Here is a 20418-nt window from a genome sequence, read left to right as displayed (position 1 = left end):
GTAATAACATCAGTAGTGGTATCGTTACTTGAAACAGGGAACAAGGAAGGGATACCAGGCACTAGGGCAAGATCTTGAGTTAGTTCTATTTTAGATGTATTCGATTTGAGGTACCCTGAGACCTTACAAGTGGAGACATTTGAGACATTTTGAGAAGGCTGTTACACAAAGGTACTGATAAGGCCTGGGAGAAAAGAACTGGATTAGAGATAGGAATCTATGAGCCATCTGCATTTAACTGTTAATTAAAGCTGTGAGTGTGTATGAGATCACCGAAGAGTCTAGAGAATGCGAAGGAGGCCTAGTACCCTGCCTTGAGGGATTCCCTGTGTTTAAATGGCCTAGGGTGAATGAGGCAAAAAGGAGACAGAGAAGGAGCAACCAGAGAGTTAGGAGGGAAAATAAGGATGGTGAGTCACAGAGGACTGGAAGAATGGTTTTTTAGGGGAGGGTGTAATCAGCAATTTCGAATCCTGTGGAAAGTTCAGGTGTAGTATAGACACAAAATTGTGTTTAATGGCATGCAGGTCATTGACTAGAGCCAAAAGAATTGGGCTGAAGAGTGAATGAGGAAAAAAACATGCACCATCGTAAATACAGGCAAATGTTTTGAGAGATTTAATTATGAGGTGTGGGTAGTAGCTGGGAGAGGGTTGTAGAATCTAGGGAGGACTTATGTGATTTTGTCAAGTGGAATCTTGATCAAGTTTTAAACTGATAGGGAGAAATTAGGCGAGGGGAGGTTGACTCTATGAGGAGATGAGGTAACAGGCAGGCTGAGTTCCTAAGAAGGCATGGGAATGGGGAGATCCAAAAGTAGGTGAGGATTAATGTAGGTGGTGAGTGCTATGTCAGCTGGTGAGGGAGTTCCAGTCGATGACAGCATTCAACTCAGAAGTACAATAAATACCATTTTTTTTTTTTTTTTTTGAGACAGGGTCTCCCTCTGTCACACAGGCTGGAGTGCAGTGGTGCAATCATAGCTTCCTGCAGCCTCAACCCCCTGGCCTCATCCTCAGCCTCAGCCTCCTGAGTAGCTGAGACTATAGGCTTATGCTACCACACTCAGCTAACTAATTTTTGTCTTTTTTAGAGATTGTTGCCCAGGCTGGTCTCGAACTCCTGGGCTCAAGTGATCCACGTGCTGCAGCCTCCCAGAATGCTAGGATCCCAGGCATCAGCCACCACACCCGGCCATAAATATCTTTCTAATTGTGTTCCTGCCTCTCTCTCTCTTTCCTTCCTTTTTATTCCTTGAAAAGTAAAAAGGTCAGAAAACAGCTTTATTGAGATGTAATTCACATGCCATCTAGTTCACCCATTTGAAGGATACAATTCAGTGGTTTTTAGTTTATTCGCAAATATCTGTAACCATAACCACAGTCAATTTTAGGACATTTTGTTACCTCACAAAGAAATCCGAATATACTCTTTATTCACCCCCCTTCTTTCTTATTCATCTTTTGCTGTCAGAGTAGAATATGGTCTGGATTCACACTTAAAATCATATAATGATTTCAAAGAAAAGTATAAACTTAGGTACATGAAGAGTCGTTAAGAGCTTTAAAACTTTGATCTAACCAGAGAAGCGAAGGAAGCCCAGGCCTGCTGCTTAGGTTCACTGGCTCAGAATCAGTAGATAATACATTCACAAAACCTATTAGGTATCAGATTCTTCCTGTCAAAGAGAATCATCTGAAGAATAGAGATAGTAAAATGGAGTGGAAAATGCAACACGTGCAGATAGATTGTAAGAGAACACCTACTATTGCTAAATGATTTTTCTCTTGGCCCAGAAAAATTACATTCTGGGTTACTGAATTTGCAGATGGGATGATGAGCTACCTTCAGAGATCTCTAAGACATTACCAAGAATAAAGTAGTAACAGCAGACTGGAAAAGGTAGACTCGGCTTAGCATTGATACTGAGTATGGTTTCATAATGGGATTATTAGGAGGATGATTTATAAGCATTTAGAAAAGAATGTTTTATTCAGTAGATATTAGGGTAGACAATAGTAAAAAGTCAGACCAAATAACTTCGTTTTATTTTCTCATGGTCAAGAAATAGGAAAGAAATAGTATAATTTTAATCAAAGTATTTGACAAAAGACCTTTTGAATATAACTTGGAAATAGTTGCATGTATACATGACTGAGCAGCCCTGCCCCGAGATTTGTAGTAGATCATTACTGAAAGGAGCACAATGATTCAGAGGCATGATGATGGGCTATTTATGCATCATTTCTTTCCAGCATTTTGGTCATTGATTGAGGCAGGTCATAGGAGGCATGCATATGAGATTCTCATATGATACAAATGTGAGAGCAGTAGCTAATACATTGGATGGCCACCAGAATCCAGAGTTACCTCCATAATCTTGAATGATGGTCTGATAATAAGATTAAATTAAACAGAAGAGTTACAGTCTTCATTGCAGTGTCATTCACCCCAGTTTAAGAATAACATTTGGAAAGACCTGTCTTTACTAATCAGTACCTGTGAAAGCCGAAGATTTTTTGTTCACTGTAAGCTCTCCCTGAGTCAGTTATACAGTGTAATTGCAAAAATTCTTAAAAGGTAGCCTTGGGCTACACTGACATTTGTAATGGAGGAGTGGCGGTCTGGTGTCCTCTGCATTGTACCATTCTAGATAGGGCTGAAATGTTAGCTCTGCCTTTCTTAGGAGGTTAATCAAAGAACCTGTGGGGAGGTTTTCTGAAGAAGATGACAATTTAGGGAATTTAGGCAAGCTGCCTTCAAATACAAGATTTATGTGGAAGAAAAGTTAAAATATTGCCTGATCTGCAGCATAAACCCAGGGCCAGCCGACAGTGTAGTGAAGCAATGGTTGTCTGGTTATAAATTTGTCTAACACTCTTTGATTCTGAATTCTGCTAATCGTGCATTACTGGAAATATTTAAGGTAAAGCAATGTGATTTGGGAGGAAGGTTAGAAGGTTACGTAACCTGAGTACCATGAAACTATATGATCCTCTAAGTACTATTAAATGCTTAGGTTTTGTGAATCTGTGCAAAGTAATCTCCCTGAAGTATATTTCTGATCATAAATGCTTCAGTTTATATAAGTTTTTATAGCTTTTATGTTACATCTCCTTAATACTCTACTTGGGTCTCCTTTGTTAGTTTATTAGCTATAAATCTTTTTGTTTTGGGGTTTTTTAAGTGGTTGCTTTTAGGGCTTATAGTATACACCTTTAACTTACTGTAGTCCATCTTCAGGAAATGTACTACTTCAGTTACTATAAGAACCTGATAACAGTATACCTGTATGCCTCTATTACCCCTCTTTGAGCTATTGTTACCATATGTTTTTGTTCTACTTATTTATAACATTAGAATACATTGTTATTTTTGCTTTAAAGAGCCATTTGTCTTTTAAATAATAGGGAAGTTTTTGTTTAATATTTACTCACATTACTATCTCCATTGCTTTTCATTCCTTTGTGTATTTATAGATTTTCATCTTAAATCATTTTTCTTCAGCCAGTAGGACTCCCTTAAATATTTCATGAAGTACAAGTCTTCTGGTGATGAAATTTTTCTACTTTTCTGTGTCTCAAAAACTTTTTATTCTGCCTTTGTTTTTGAAAGATATTTTTGCTAGGTATAAAATTCTAAGATGACAATTTGGTTGTGTTTTTCAGTATTTTAACAGTGTTCCTCCACTATCTTTTGACTTGCATCATTTCTGTCAAGAAGTCTGTTGTTCTTTAATTCTTTGTCCATAATATTTTTTCCTCTGGCTACTTTTAAGATTCTCTCTTTATCACTGAATTTAAGCAATTTGATTACTCTATAACTTGGTATTGTCTTCCTGTTTCTCATGGTTGGGATTTTTTAATGTTTTGGCTCTGTGGAATTATAGTTTTTATTAAATTTGGAAAACATTCATCCATTATGTCTTCAAATATTTTGTCTGCCCTTCCATCTCCTTTGGGGACTGCAGTTACACATCTGTGAGATTGCTTAATGTTAACCCCTAGCTCACTAATGAGATGTCCTTTTTTCCCCCAAGTTTCATTTTAGATAGTTTGTAGGCTCTCTCTGTTTACTAAGAGAGAGCCTAAAAACTATCCAAACTTTGTATTACTATTCTTCTGTACTATCTAATCTGCTATTAATCCCATCTGGTGTAATTTTTATCTTAGACCTTGTAGTTTTGTTTCTAAGTGTTTCGTTCAGGTGTTTTTTATGCCTTTTTTTTCTCTTCTTAACACGTTACATTTTTCTTAAACATATTGAATACAGTAGTAGTAAATATTTTAATGTCCTTGTTGAGTAATTCTGCCTCTGTGCCATTTCTACAGCTGTTTCTGTTGGTTAGTTCTTCTCATTATTATTAGTCATGTTTTCCAGTTTTGGTCCTTTCCAGGATTGCTGTTAAGCTTTGTTGGGCAGGACCAGAGCAGGGTTTGACCAAGGATTAATTTTGTGTAACTACTGAGGCAAAACCCCCTGAGTACTTGCTTGATGACTGATGAATATGAGGTTTTCCATTAGGCTGGTAGGAAACGAGCTATTTCCAGCCCTGTGTGAGTGCCAAGGTCCTGATCCCTAGCCTTGGCTACTTTCCTTACACACGTGATTATCAGTACTCAGTTGAAGACATGAGTGGGCTCTGCAAGTCTCTGCCATGCTCTTTCTGTACAGCTCTCACCTCTCTGCCACTCTGCCCTGTAATCTCTAGACTTCTCTGCCTCCCTGGGTTGCCAGCTCTGCCTCTTCAATTCACGGAGACTACCTCTTCTGGCTGGCTTCCCCCTCCCTGTGCTGTGGCCTAGCAAAAAACTGGGGTAATTATGAAGTTCCCCTCATTTGTTTCCTTCTCTCAGGGATCGCTGTCTTGTGCTGCCTGAAGTCCAGTATTTAAAAGTCATTGTTTCGGCTAGGGATGGTGGCTCACATCAGTAATCCCAGCACAAGTTGGGCGGAGTGCTTGAGCCCAGAAGTTTGAGACCAGCCTGAGCAAGATGGCAAAACCCTGTCTGTACTGAAAATACAAAAATTGGTCTGACATGGTGGCACACACCTCTGGTCCCAGGTATCCAGGAGGCTAAGGCAGGAGGATTGCTTAAATCCAGTAAGTTGAGACTGCAGTAAGCTGTGATCATACCACTGCACTCCAGGCCTGGGTGACAGTGCGAAACCCTGTCTTAAAAAAAAAAAAAACAGTTGTTTCATATATCTTACCCTACGTATTAGTCTTTTGCATGGGGAATGGTAAATCTGGCCCTTATTCCTCTGTCTTGAGCAGAAGTAGAGGCTCTTTAATGACTTATCTATCACTAGCACCTTAGCTTTGCACTCAGCCATTTTCTGCTCACTCTCCTTTATTCCCGCCACATCTTTTCTGTGATAGGCCGTGTACTTTCCCTTCTCCCTCATCTCTAGCTCATGCCATCTTCAAGTATTGTCAGAATCTCTTCATTCTTGGGGATTAGCCCACTTGCCACTTTGGTGATGTTTGTCTCCCACTTGAGGAACTGAAGCTTTCTCCCTGTTTTGTTTCTGCCGTACATAAACATGGTTTTCAGTGTTTTGGCTGTCTGTGTTGTGCACATGCTGGCCTTCCTGTGGAGTATGCATGCTGGTCCCCATGTGCACGCGTGTGTAGCACTCAGCCCCTGAGGGCAAGGATGGAGCTTGCCCACTCTGCTGCTTGTTCATAGGTCCATGGGTCTATAATATAGAGGGGTGATTTGACAAATGTTGATGTGTTATATGTTTGTTAAAATGAATTGTTTTTTTCCTCTTCCCCAATCCCTCTCTCTAAAATTAGGCTACAGAAGAAGTTTCCAAAAATCTGGTTGCCATGAAAGAAATTCTGTATGGCACAAATGAAAAAGAGCCTCAGACAGAGGCAGTGGCTCAGCTTGCTCAAGAACTCTATAATAGTGGGCTCCTTAGCACCCTGGTAGCTGATTTACAGCTCATTGACTTTGAGGTAAGAAATCTGTTTCTTATTTTTTAAAAACAGTATCCTATTTATAATCCTTTTCCATACGTTCTCTCTTTTGGAACATCTTAAGATTCCTGTTGGGCTCTTGGCTCAAGGTTACTGACCTCGAATGTCAGCATGCCTGGGCTGCCTGCCTAATTAGCAGAGCAAAGCCAGGAACCCAATGGTGTTTCAGGCTTGGGACAGGGTTCCTCCCTCTGTTTCATCACATTGGATGTGGAGTTTCTTAGTCATTATGCCCTTTCATTTAGGTTGTATTTAATAAACAACTGCTCTTTAGATCACTGTAGTGTTCTGATAATTCACTGGCCCTTGGCTTTCAAGGAATAAACAATCCAAAGACAACTATAGAATATTAGAATTTCAGAGGTAGATACAGTCTTAGAGAACATCCAGTTAAGTCTTTTCTTTACCTGCTAATTCATTATAACCAGAGATCATGTGTATTTCATTTACTTAGCACTGCTTTTAAATTTTAAATTAGTATAATACTTAAGTGGCAGGAGATTTTATATACAGGTCTGCATTTCTGGCTTCTCTTGAAAAATTTGACTCCAGCAATATTGGGTCTGTAGTCCTACTTGACTCTTCACCTAGACCAGAGTAGCAACACAGGGCATCCACACTTGTGTTTGCTGTAGACGGCACAGCTTACTTCTGTCTCAGGGTCCATTTGCGTTTCCTGCCCAGCCTGGTAGGCATTTGAGATTGTTGCCCAAGTTAATACAGTTGGATCACGCCATGTTAAATATTTAGTGAATTTGACAATGAGAAATGATCCTGGATACCATCTGAGTAGTCGAGACGCATATATGGTCATGAAGCACTGTGGCATGGCCATCCCTCTTTAACTCTTTGTCATCCGTGTGCTTTGTTTTAAGCCCCAGTGTTTGTCAGCCTGAGTGAATGGATGTCTGTACAGGTGCTTGAAAGACAGGCACATGTTCCAGGGGAGAAAGTGACAGACGTACAGCCAGATTAAATTTTGGAAAAGGTTGAGAGGGTATGGTTCATAAGTTGAGTTTAATACTGATAATAAAAGAAAATAAAATTTTATTTCTGTCCTACTATAGAGCAGATAGAACTGCAATATTTCCATTTATATAGCTGATTTCATGTATTTTTAATAATGTATCAAATTCCAAAAGCAATTTGTATTTCCTCTGCAAAGTTGGGGATGTAGTGGAACATCTAGGTTCCTTCTCCTTTGTCTGCCTCCACCTGACCTGGACGCTGAATTTAATATATGTCAACTTAAAAGACAAGTGTGCCCTTAAGGCTGAGTCTTAGAGATTGCCATTACTGCTCCTGAGCTAGCTAGTGCAGGATGATCTCTGTGCTTTAGGTATATGCTGGAAAGCTAGCATTTCACTCACTCTCCTATGGGCTTGTTGGCCTTGTAACAAGTGGCGGTTCAGAAACACCGCTTGAAGTCCAGTTCTCTCCATTTGTTAATTTCTTGTGCAGCTTTCTGATTCTAAGATTCACTGGATGCTTAGTGCCTTCATTATTAATCTATATAAAGTCTTCCCTACATAGGCCTAGTTTAATTGGGAAATAGATCTACTTGCCATTAAAGCTCAGCTTTATACAGACTTAATATAGAGGCAGAGTATATTTTCCTTTCCTTCCATCACTATAAAAGGAAAGCACATAAAATGTTCCCAATGTAAGCATCTTATTTGAAGCTGCTTGTTCCATTTGGTTGGAATGCGTTTTGTTTCTCATATCAGAGTCAGCATGATCCTGAGAGTTAGAAATGGTTGAAATTTTATGTGGAATATAGTCAACACCTTTGTCAACACATTGTTCATGTTAAAAGTAGTACGCTAGTAAACTTAGAATTTGGAATTACAAATGAAGAGATAAAATAATGTCTATGAATGTGTTAAGGTCATATTCAGTCATAACAATAAATACAATCACTTTTTTCGAGTTCATTTGGGAGGGTGAATGGGCATTTTGATGTTTAGTCAGGAAAATATGTTAATGATTGTATTCCTAATAGGGCAAAAAAGACGTGGCTCAAATTTTCAACAATATTCTCAGAAGACAAATTGGTACAAGAACTCCTACTGTTGAATACATCTGCACCCAACAGAATATTTTGTTCATGTTATTGAAAGGGTATGTACAATGTAATAAAATTTGTATTCTTAGTTGAACATAAAGGAAAGGTTACCTTGGGAAAAAAGCAGGATGCTGAACGTGGGAAGCGTTTTCTCTGTAATTGAGTCAGATAATTTTTCTACAGATTTTGAACACATTTTCCTCCTTGAAATTCAATCTGTGAACTAAATTGAATTTGAAATTACCCTATAGATGGGAGCTTAGAATTAGGTGAATTCTGAGCTTTTAAATTCACAAATTCAGCATGACTGAAGGAAGAAAAACCCTCTGTGGTCTTATTTCTGTTCTCTAGGATTTTAAAAAGTAGGAATTCATTGAAGTATCAGTTAAGTTATATATTGAAAGACATCTCCTTTGGACATAATGTGCACACCATAAGGCAGCAAAAGCCTGATTTCTCTACAGCTTTACCTTGTTGAGTCAGCAAAGTACATGTTTATGAATTAGTGCCCTTTGATTTTTACCTCTGTGTGTCCGCTTACTAATCCGTATAATTTGGCAATTCACAATGCATCTTCCTGGAATTACTACTGGTCCAAGCAGGCATTAATGTTTGGGTGGTCTTGTCAGTTTAAAAGCAGAGAAAAACAAAAAAGCCTAAAGACTGGACCATAGAAACAAATGCCCTTCTCCCTCATCCCTGAGCCTTCTTGACTGGCAAGGTAACCTGCTGTTTCCCACCAGAGTCGTGTGCCAGCCCAAGTATGGTGTGCGTCTGTTTGTCCCAGCATTGGTGGGGTCTGTTCTGTTAAGTTGGTGGGTAGGCTTGTTCCTGACATGACCACTGGCGTGAATCAGCTTGCTGTCCTCCTCCTGACTTTATAGCTTGCCTCAGTCTGATTCACATCTCTGCGGTTTAACACTTGCCCCAAGTTCAGACTTGTTTAGACAAAGCGTGAGTCAGTGCCTGTGTTGCACGTCAGCATTCTGCTTCCCTCTTTCTCTTTCTAACCATCTGTGTTACTTCTTCAGATGTTGGGCTACAGAACTTTTGGCATCTAACTTTTTGTTGTATCAATTCAGAGTTGTATGTGTAAACATGTAGTGGGTAGTGTGAAACTTTGGTGTTCTCAGAGCAGCTTTCAGGTGCCTTTGTGTATTTTTAAAGCCCATATTTCCTTTTCCATAGAAACCAGTGATTATTCAAATCAATATATTAGTTAGCTGCCGATATTTTCACCTGAGAGTAATCGGAGGCATGATATGAATGTTGTTAAATGGCATGTAAAGCAAGACTTTTGAGATACAATTTACAGTTTGGAGCTCTCACCTACGCTGTCCAGGGCAGATACTTCCAGCCAGGAAGTAGCATGGAGAATGCAACTGGTGGATCAACCAGAAACCCCGCCTACTACCTTTGTTGTGAAAAATGTACATACAACTAGAGGGAATAATGTGACATACCGGTTCCTACCCTAACCCCACTTCAACAGTTATGAATATTCTGTCATTCTTGTTCCTTGCCTCCTTTTTCCCCCGACACATGACATCACCTCAGTATGTGTCCCTAGTACACAGTACAAAAACACAGTATAACACAGTTACAATACCATTTGCAAACCTGATGTCTATTGCCCAATTTTCAGATTTCCTCAATTTTCACAAAAAGAACATTTCACAGTTAGTTTATTTAATATTAGTTCCAGGCTGAGCGTGGTGGCTCACGCCTGTAATCCCAGCATTTGGGAGGCCAAGGCGGGTGGATCACTTGAGCCCAGGATTTTGAGACCAGCCTGGGCAACATGGTGAAACACTGTCTCTACTAAAAATACAAAAATTAGCTGGGCGTGGCAGCGCACACTTGTAATTCCAGCTATTTGAGAGGCTGAGGCACAGGAATCACTTGAACCCACGAGGCAGAGGTTACGCCTCCAGCCTGGGCATACAGAGCAAGACTTGGTCTCCAAAAAAAAGGTTCCAAGCAAGGTCCACAAACTGAATTTGGTTAATAGAACTCTGAGCTCTCTTTTGATCTATAATAGTTAATATTACGCCATTTCTTTGTTGAAGCCTGGATTGCTTGTTTTATAGAAAAATCATATATTTTCTATTTTAGACTTGCATTTCTGTTGTTTCTGAACGTGTTCCACTATCTGCTATTGATTTAAGTGGTGGATAGTTAGATCTGGCTTTTTTATTAGATTCAGATTCACTTTGGTGGGGGCGAGATGGGGGGAACTTGATGGATGGTACTATGTGCTTCATATCAGGTGACACGGGTTATCCCACTTCTGGTGATGTTTGGATTGACCAGTGGATGTAGGTATTGTCAGTCTGTAATCTGCCCATTACAAAATTCTCGTTGACCTTTCACTGATGGTTTTAGTTTCCATTGAGGATCATTGCCTAGGTTCAGAATGGCAGTGTCCCAATTGTGTTGTTTCTTCTTCATATGATTGTTTATATAAAGAAGAACCCTTCCTTTTTTTGATGACTTAGTTATCTCAAGATATTATCTCATTTTTTAGTATAATCGGGTATTAGTTTTTGTATAATCAGTTGGTGACATGGCCACTTCCTTAGATAAGCATTGAGTTGTTTTAAGGGTCATTATAAACTCATTTGTTTTTTGTTTTGTTTTGTTTTTAAAGACGGGGTTTCACCATGTTGGTCAAGCTGGTCTTGAACTCCCGACCTCAGGTGATCCGCCCACCTTGGCCTCCAAAGTGCTTGGATTACAGGCGTGAGCCACCACGCCCGACCTTAAACTCAAGTTTTTTTAAAAAAAAATATATTTGATATGTCTCGATCCCTTCCAGTCATTAGTTTCTTGTGTCCAGATTACCCCATCTTTGGCTATTGGGAGCTCCTTGAAGCTGGCTTCTGTGTTCTTTTGGCAAGACCCCATCAGTTTGTGATAGCTTCCTTGCTTTCTGGCATAGGATAACCATCTTGCTCGTTTTGTACGAGTCCTGCCAGACCTGGAAACAGCTGTTTCTTCAAGGAGCCCTGTGAAAAGCATTTTAAGATTTTTGTACTTTTGTTGATTAATTTAAACTGCTTCCATATAATGTGATTATCTTCTTAAGCTTTAAGTACTTCTTTGTTAGATATTTATTTGGGGGGCTATGCATTTGAAGTCTTACTGCTAGTGTTAGACTACATTTGGGGGCAATAGGATTTTTTTTTTTACTGGCATTTTACATGTTAATGTGCTGCTCACTCTAGTGCTCATAGGTTATACAGCATAACTGTTTGCCTTGTACTTATTGGTTTATGGTTTAATCATTTAGACAAGCTTGACAAGCCTCCATCAAAACCTGCTCAACTTGTTGTACCAAACTATCTTACCCTTGTCCTTCCTGCCTACTAAAGATCAGCAAAGATGACTTGCATGATCAGCCATTTTGTGAGCAGGTATTTCCATCAAGTAAGAGCCGGTCAGCACACTAGCTTCATCCCTCTACTGATGCCAAGGAGTATGTGGTTTATCTTGTTGAGTATCTATGATGAGCATATGTGTAAGAGGATACTACTACTAGATAACAAGTTAGTACCGCAGGATTTCCGAGAATAAAGTGTGGTTTGGGTTAATAAGGCAAGGGTTGATAAAAGGAATGAGACTTGAGATTGGAGCTCCTTGTAGTTTAGAATTTACGTAGGCAGAAAAGAGAGAGAAGGCATCCTAATGGCATATGACTGGGAACAAAGGTACAGGGACAGTAATGAATATAACATGATTGGCAGCAATAAGGAGAGAATTGGAAAGTTGTATGGCAGGGTAGGAGGTGGCATTGTGCTAGAACAGGAGATCTGATGAGGGGAAGACTGGACAGTAAGTCCAGAAGTTACTTGATTAGCTAGAAGAAATCGTTTTAAGCTTCTGAGCTGGAAATGCTGTTGATACACTTGTGTGTTGGGTAGATTTATTACCACAGAGCTTGAACAAGGATGCTGACTTGGAAGTATTTGTAGTTGTCCAGGTATGGATTAGTGTAACAGTGGGAATGGATAAAAGGAAATGAAACTAAGATAATCAGAGAAATATTTTTAAAACCTGACATTGAAGATGAGAAGATTTGGAATAAAGAAGGAAAGGTTTAGAACTTGGCTGTGCAATATAGTAGCTACTAACCAGATTAATTAATTTAAATTAAACAATAGTTAAGATTCAACCCCATAGTCACACTAGACAAACTTCAGGTGCTCAGTAGCTATATGTGGCCCGTATTATCACAATGAACAGCACAGAAACAGAATACGGAAATTTCTGTTAGACCTGGTTTAGAACTGTATAACTGAAACAAAATAATGACACCAAATTATAGATGAGGAAGCAGGGGGGTTGAGAGGGTGATTTTTTGGAGGGGGATGAGATTTGATTTGAGACACATTGAGTTTATAGTAGCCCTTTAACTGAAATTGTCCAGAGGCAACAGAAAATGCCTAACTGTATTTCAGGGGTAGACCCTGAGGTGGGGTTAGTAGTCGTGGTGGGAGCCATGAGATTGTATGGGCTTTTGTTAGCAGGTTGTAGGCTACAGATAAAGACCTCAGCCAGGCAAGAAATAGAACAGTCAGAGAGATAAAATGAAGAACCATGAAAGGTTTTGGTTTGGTTCGGTTTGGTTTGGGTTTTATGGCACTGTCAGGACACTTAAGTAGAAGAATCTATTTAGCCAAGAGGGAGTCTTTGCTGGGTAGTTATTTCACTAGCATGTTGGGAAATGGAATGTGACTACAAGAAACTAGAGGAGAATGTAAGGTGGAAAGAGCCAATGTGTGCAGCTGGAGAGGAAGTAGAAGAGAGTGACGTGTTTGAGGGGGCGGCAGAGTCCAGTCAGAGGGCTTGTGCATGCCTGAAAGGGAAAGGCCTCTCTGGCTTGGCTGAGAGGTATTCTCACTAATGGCAGGGGAAGAAGAAGCGAGAGATGCCGGATGAGCACAGAGAAGGCTGTGTGCACCATGGCCCCTAGGCTCTCTGATGGGGACGCTTTGTGAAGTCCTCAGGAGGAGGCTTATCAGCTTGGTGGTGTTTACATGTAGTGGAGAGTCTCTAAGTACTATCTTGAATTGAAACAACAAGATAGCACTTTGAGTATTGAATTGAAACAACAAGGCATAAATTCTATATATTTATAGACCTATTTAGATACTCTGAATTTGGGGAAATATTTTGTTTTCTGTTTTTTGATTTAGCTTTTGGTTTTTCTGAGTGTGAAGAGCACCATCTGTAATAGCTAACCCCCCTGTATGGAGTGGTATGACCCGAAATACTTCTCCCGAAATCTTTTTGCTTATGTAATGAACCTTTGGTCACACAAGCACTCGTATGGCTATTTTTCTTTGATTTAAGACAGTCATCACCAAGTAGTGTGTGTGCACGCTCTGGAGTCAGTTCACCTGAGTACATGTGCTGCTCTGAGAGAAATACCTTCTGTAATCTGCGATGATCATTTAGTTAGGACACATATCTGAAAACTTCCTGTCCTAAAAGTTTGAACTGTTCAGTGTTGGAGTTTTGAAAGAGAAATCATGTGGGTTTTTTGTTTTTTGCAGGTACGAATCTCCAGAAATAGCTTTAAATTGTGGAATAATGTTAAGAGAATGCATCAGACATGAACCACTTGCAAAAATCATTTTGTGGTCAGAACAGTTTTATGATTTCTTCAGATATGTCGAAATGTCAACATTTGACATAGCTTCAGATGCATTTGCCACATTCAAGGTAATGTAAAAACTGTAGAATTCTAAATATGCTTGAAAGATTAACAGGTGTGCTGGTTTTCTGAACCTTCATTGCCTTTCTAAATCTACACATGGCTGCCCTCTAGTGGGAAGAGAAAGATTTATATGTGTTTGTGTGATACAGGTATGTGCAGTAAAGTCACAGCTTTAAAAGGGTGGAAAAGTTAGATTCTAAAATCTGTCTAAAAGACAGAAGTCCTGTATGCTCAAAATTTTACTTTGCTGTTAAATTATGATTCAGTATGGCATACTGTACAACACGTATAACAACCAGCTTTTCTCCTGTGTTGAAACATTGTGTAGCAGTTTTTTTTTTTTTTGGTTAAGCACCAGATGAAGTAGTTGGCTTCTGTTCAGGGTTGTGTTAATTTGGAATATGCATGTCATGAAATATTAGGACCACATTCAGGACAGAGATACTCATATTGTGGACAGGCCCAAGGAAACAGTGGATTCACCTCTCCCATCTCCTGCCCACACTGGATCGTGTCTATTGCATGTAGTGTGTGGACAGAATCACCTGCACTATTCAAATCATAATGGATTCTCCTCACTCCCCCTGTCTCCCTTCCCTCCATTGGTGGGTATTTGTATAAATTAAATACGTACATGATGTGACAGCACTGTATAGGATGCAGATTCTGGTTTTGAGTTGCAAGGCTCTGTGCTGTTTACAGTATATGAATAAAGAAGGAATCTTTTTTTTTTTTACGAGAGCAAGCCTTTATAGATTACTTTCCCTTATGTAAGTTGCCTAACCTTATCAGTGAATATTTAGAACTATGTTAATGTAAACCGGTGTTTAGCATACTGATATGCAGACAACCATGCTCAGAAACCATAAACACTGTCACAATGAGAAGTGGCCACCTTTCTTGGGAGGGTCCAGTTTTATGATTATGAAGAGCCTATGAGATAATGAGCACACACTTTGGTGTCTGGGTGAAATAAGTCCTACCTCAGGGTGAATAAATGCCCTAAAGATAGGATGAAACCTGGGGACCTGATCATTAGGGTTTTACATTGAATGAGAATCGGGTCATAGTGTGAGAGGCCCCCAGGGATTTATTGCCCAAACATCTTGGGCAATAAAGGGAATCGCAAGCCTCGGGTGAGGGCCCAGATATTTGTATGTCAGTGTACAAAGCAAAACAAAATGAATTTGAGATTATAACATAGAGTGGTCGGTATAATGTCTTAGTTGTCACTGCAGGTGGTGGGCTAGGACTCATAATGCATCGGTGGAAGGGTGTGCCCCATTCAGAAGCAGCAGACCCACCATGAAGGGAGGTGTAGCAGCACCTTTGTCAAGGAGAGATTCCCCTGTGTTGAAGGACAACCAGGAGCCCAAGGGTGGCAGCACTGGGCACATGAGGGTGAGGGAAGAGGACTGTAGAAGAAGAAGCCACAGTAGTGTGGGAGAATGCAGCAAGACCCCTGACCCTGTGGAGGATGTGGATGACATGCTTCTGGCACAGATGGTAAAGGTGGCCCAGAGGTGAGAGAGATATGCTGACTACATGTTGAAAATGGCCTTTGCAGTGAGTTTTGTCTGCCCTTGCTGATAGTTTTCATTTCAGTTAGGGTTACTTCTTTTGATAATTCTCACCAAGGAGAAAGTGGCAGTGATGGATCACTGTGGTTGTAAAGCGGCCCTATCAGGTCATGGTGACCAGAGAGGGGGACTGAGCAGCCAGGCAGGTCACCCCTAATTGATAAAGGGGAAGCTTCATAAAACAAGGTAGCATCCTAAGGGTGACTCTGGAGGAGAGAGCACTGGGGAGCTGGCCTGGACTATGCATTTCAGGTGCTCGTGATTGCATGCAAAGGAAGGAGCTTAGTAAAGAGGAGAGGTGCCCAGACAGAGGGTGCTCCAAGAAACAAAATTCACCAGAGTCTATGCCAAGACAATACATGAAAGAGAGGACAGACCTCCCATCATCATCTGAGGGTAGCTAAACTACCAGACAGGTGGAATTCACCCTCTTACTCCTCCCTGAAAGAAACTCCAGTCAGGGGAGGAAGGAAGACCAACAGGAACAGCCTCCCAGCTGCACATCAGAGGTGCCGACAAGGAGGGACACAGAGCTGCTCCTCTCCTGCCTTGCTGCTAGTCTCCTCTTTGCAGAGAATATTTTTATAATGGAAAGGGAGAATAGATCTATGGTTCATGCCATACTTTGAGAATGTGACAAGAGCGCCTTCCCAGAAAACGTGCTCTACACACAGAAATTTTCAAACACGGCTGGGCGTCGTGGCTCACGCCAGTAATCCAAACACTTTGGAGGCCAAGGCGGGCGGATCACCTGAGGTCAGGAGTTCAAGACCAGCCTGACCAACATGGTGAAACCCTGTCTTTATTTAAAAAAAAAAAAAAAAAAAGAAAATTTCAAACACATGTAGTGGCTCATCCATAGCCTTGGAACAGATGCTGAGTCTTGAAATTAAAACTGCTGTAGGCCAGGTGCTGTGGCTCATGCCTGTAATCCCAGCACTTTGGGAGGCCGAGGTGGGTGGATCACCTGAGGTCAGGAGTTTGAGACCAGCCTGCCCAACCCTGTCTCTACTAAAAAATACAAAAGCCAGTTATGGTGGCATGTGCCCATCCATGGTCCCAACTACTCAGGAGGCTGAGGCACAAGAATCCCTTGAACCTGGGAGGCAGAGGTTGCAGTGAGCCGAGATCATGCCATTGCACTCCAGCCTGGCGACAGAGTGAGACTCTGATTCTTCTTCTTTTTTTTTTTTTTTTTTTTTTTTTTTTTATGAAAAAAAAAAAAAAACTGCTCTAAATATGTCTAAACTCAGATGGCCAAATATTTCTTATTTTTTTTTTCTTTTTTTTGAGGAATTAAGGAAACGGGGAGGGGCATTAGAAGGCCAAAAATATGTTTCCAGTGTTCTAGATTGAAAGAAGGTTAGATTCCCCAGAAGGCTGATGGAATTTGCAGCTTGATACTATACCTGCATAAGCTTCTAGAAAGTATTTCTAAAGAGATGGTTTCTGAGCATTTTGGAAAGGAAACTGTACCCACACCCATCGTGCATTCACTAAGAGGAAGTTCAGTCATACTGATCTCATCGGTACTGGTGGATTGGGGGTTAAAAGGGTGTGGCTGCCTGGGTTCAAACGAGCTCTGCTGCTGATTTCACCTCAGTCTTTTCATCTGTTCAGAAGCAGGTAATATGAGCATATCAGTTGTTATGCCTTCACACAGTATCTGTGCAGTAAACATTAGCTGTTAGAATTATTCCTTCATTATAAGGATATGCTAGATGTATACTTCTACAAATCTGTTTTCATGGAAACTGTAAAACAGCTATGCTGGATGGAGTTTCAGTATAGTGATTCACAATGAGTTGTATGTCATATCCATACGCTATTGGCAAGTAAATTGCCATCACCCTACAGAAGACCTTCTAGTGAATCTCCATGGGGCTTTCCCCACCCAGCACAGCTCAATGTTTTTATTAATGACTGAAATAAAGGGTGACAAGGCACCCTAAATGTATAAATGTTAGCCATGAAGGGAAGGACAGCAGATAACAGAGGATCCTAAAACTTAGAAAGATCCAGAGAGACCAGAATATAGCAGGATGGCATTAAATACAGATAACTGAGTTCTCCCACTTCAGGACCCAACCGTATAAAATGTGGGATGGAGGAATCACACAATAATAATTAATACAAATTGAGATACCAAGTATAATAATTACTAGAATGTAGATATTTTCATATCATACTTAACTCTAGGAAGGAAGCATTGTTATTACTGAGTTTACAGGAAAGTGCAGCTTGGAGATGTTGATTGAAATCAGACAATAAACGAGGAAGTCAGACTTTGGACCCAGGCAGGTAGGCTGCCTCCCAGAGCCCACTTTGAGTAAACAATTTTGAATACCTCCAATACAATTAAGCAGTATGATAATGCGTTCCCCCAGAGCTCCATGTGACCATGTAGTATGTAGCCTAAGGTGCTTGATAGTCTCACTCCACTGTGAGCTTATTAGGTAACAACACAGAAATGTGTTCCATTCCAGGCGCTACACTTTAAGAGGCACATAGACAAATAGATGACTTTCAGAAGACAGTAGATGGTGAGAGGGACTCAGAACTCTGTCATTGGAGGAGTGGTTAAAGGAACTGGACTTATTTAGCCTGGAGAAGAGAAGACTCGGTAGGGGCCTGCCTTGAGATCACTACTTGTATTTGAAGCAAGGCCCATAGAAAATGGACTAGCCCGCGTCTGTCGGCTCGATGGTTCCTGGAAGGAACTTGGGGGTAGGTTTGACCCTAGCACAGGAAGAAGTTTCTCGCTATAAAAGCTCCAGAGGTGAACATCACAGCTGGAAGAATTTCTTGTCCTTAGACACAGTCAAACATCAAGTAGGAAATAGGGCCAAATGGTTTGCCAAAGTGTGAGAATAAGCCCCTGGGTTAGCAGGATTTCTTCAGGGATTCAGGGCTGTCTTAGTCATGTGATGTTTTGGCCTAAACTCAAGCTTTTAGGAAGTTTTTAAATTCAGCCCACCCTAAAAGTTGGCTGCTCAGTCTTCTGGACTTGGGAAATGATTCCTAGTCTTTCTTCTGTTATATGAGAGCCCAGAGTAGACTGGAATTCAGATAGATGGAAGATCAGGAATCCTTTTCTTCTTCCCTCTGCTGACTGACCAAGCAACTCTGCTGGTCTGGGTCACGTGCACCCTAAACTTTGCAGGTCCACATGCCCTTTGCCCTTTATATTCTGTTTTGTTGGTTTCCACACACACCCCACGCTCACCCCAGTTTGAGCTGTCCAGAGTTTTTGGCTGCAGTCACTAGGCTAAGGTTCCTTCTCATCTCTCAGTAGATAGAGGCACTGCAGACGTCCTCATCTCCTCCTTTTCCCACCTAAGTATTCACCTTTTTCTCTGTGCTGGCTCTTAGCAGTTGCTCTTTTCCTACTGGTGTTTTACCCCCCAGCCCCACTCCAGGCTTTTGAATGACCCTTCTTAACAAAGGGTTTTCATCCTGTTATGCCTGGGTCTAGCTCCTCCTTGAGCAGACTCTGAGTGCCCCATTCAATCTCTCCCACCCAAAGGCCATTGAGATTTGATTTCTGGTTGGCAGCAGTTTCTTGAGTTTCCAGATGATAACACATAGAATCTCCCCTACATTCTCAGTGCCTGCTCTGTGCCAGGCACTATTCTTTTTTTTTTTTTGGATACGGAGTTTTGCTCTTGTTGCCCAGGCTGGAGTACAGTGGTGTTCAGCTCACTGCAGCCTCCATCTCCCGGGTTCAAGGATTCTCCTGCCTCAGCCTCTGGAGTAGCTGGGATTATAGGCATTCACTACCACACCCAGCTAATTTTTTGTATTTAGTAGAGACAGGGTTTCACCATGTTAGTCAGGCTGGTCTTGAACTCCTGACCTCAGGTGATCCACCCACTTCAGCAAGGCACTATTCTTTAGGTGTGGGGGATTCAGCAGTGAACCTTAAGACAAACCTTGCCATTGTGGCACCTCCACAGCAGGACACCAGCCATAAACACACCACTATAGCATGTTAAATGGTGCTGTCTGTACTTGATACATTCCCCTTCAGGTCCTCATATTCCTCACTCCTTTACATCTGTGACCCCATGGACTAAGGTACAACGATAATAGAAATTCTCTTACCACTTTCCTCTTCTCCTTCCCCTGAGGGGAAACGTTGTAGCACTTCTTGCTAAACTCTTGAGGGTACTCAAAATATTAACTCCAGGTTTTCTAATTTTGTCTGTCCAATCTTCCATGAGGATTTGGGAAAAATTGGGTAGGTCGTTCCTGGGCATCCCTGTCGCAAACAGGAAATACAACACATACCCTATCCAGCAGTTTGAACAACTGTCTTTGGGGTGGGGTTAGAAACCTTCACAAAAGCATACTTTGAAGATTGCTGCATGTGCTGTTTTTCCAAACATGTTCCCTGATTTTATTGGTTCATTCATTGATTTATTAAATATTAAGCTCTTACTATGCGCTGGGCACTACCTAGGTGCTGGGGATTCAAAGGTTAATAAAAAGAGACATGATCCTTGTATTTATGGAACTTACAGTGTAGTATAAGAGAGACTTGAATCAAATAATCCCACTAACCACTGTAAAGTCACAGCTGTGTCCAATGCTTTCATGCTGGTGCCCAGTTAGGAGGAGTGGCGGTCCGAAGGGAGAGCAGGGAAAGCCTGTACAGAGGCCTTTTCAGGAAGGATGTTAACAGAAAGTAGGTGACAAAAGAGCTCCCTGTAGAGTCTAGGACCTGACATCGAGTGAGCTGTGGCACTTGCCTCATTTGTTTGACCATGGACATTTCTTAAAGCAGTTCTCAGAACCAGTATTTCATGTCAGCATACTTCAGGAAACACCAGTTCTTGGTAACCTGGGCAACCTTCAAACATAAACAGGAAAGAAGACGAGGAAAGTTGGTTGGGAGAAAGGCGGTGATTGGCACTATCCACTTTAGCAGTGGTACAAAGGACATTGATCCATTAGTTTAGCAGCTGCTGGCCAGGCACTCCTGCTGTCACCTGTTCCCTTTCTCTTCCCACCCAGTGAGACCAAGCCTAGTCCATTGCTAACTTCCAGGTCCTTGACGGCA

The 20418-nt window shown here is 41.1% G+C and overlaps 1 protein-coding gene across 2 annotated transcripts in view; it reads left to right on the top strand.

The window, feature by feature from the left end:
- The window catches only part of CAB39 (calcium binding protein 39), a 102769-nt gene that overhangs the window by 71019 nt on the left and 11332 nt on the right, over positions 1–20418 (top strand). For both annotated transcript variants that reach the window (XM_017529052.1, XM_017529053.1), the window contains exons 3-5: positions 5804–5968; positions 7992–8110; positions 13613–13781. In XM_017529052.1, coding sequence (XP_017384541.1) covers positions 5804–5968; positions 7992–8110; positions 13613–13781 — 453 coding nt within the window. The remainder of the gene's footprint in view (positions 1–5803; positions 5969–7991; positions 8111–13612; positions 13782–20418) is intronic.

The sequence above is a fragment of the Cebus imitator genome, unplaced genomic scaffold (assembly GCF_001604975.1).
Source record: "Cebus imitator isolate Cc_AM_T3 unplaced genomic scaffold, Cebus_imitator-1.0 Scaffold57, whole genome shotgun sequence".
Classification (NCBI taxonomy): domain Eukaryota; kingdom Metazoa; phylum Chordata; class Mammalia; order Primates; family Cebidae; genus Cebus; species Cebus imitator.
The sequence above is the reverse complement of the archived record's forward strand: the minus strand, read 5'-3'. Positions and strand labels throughout refer to the sequence as shown.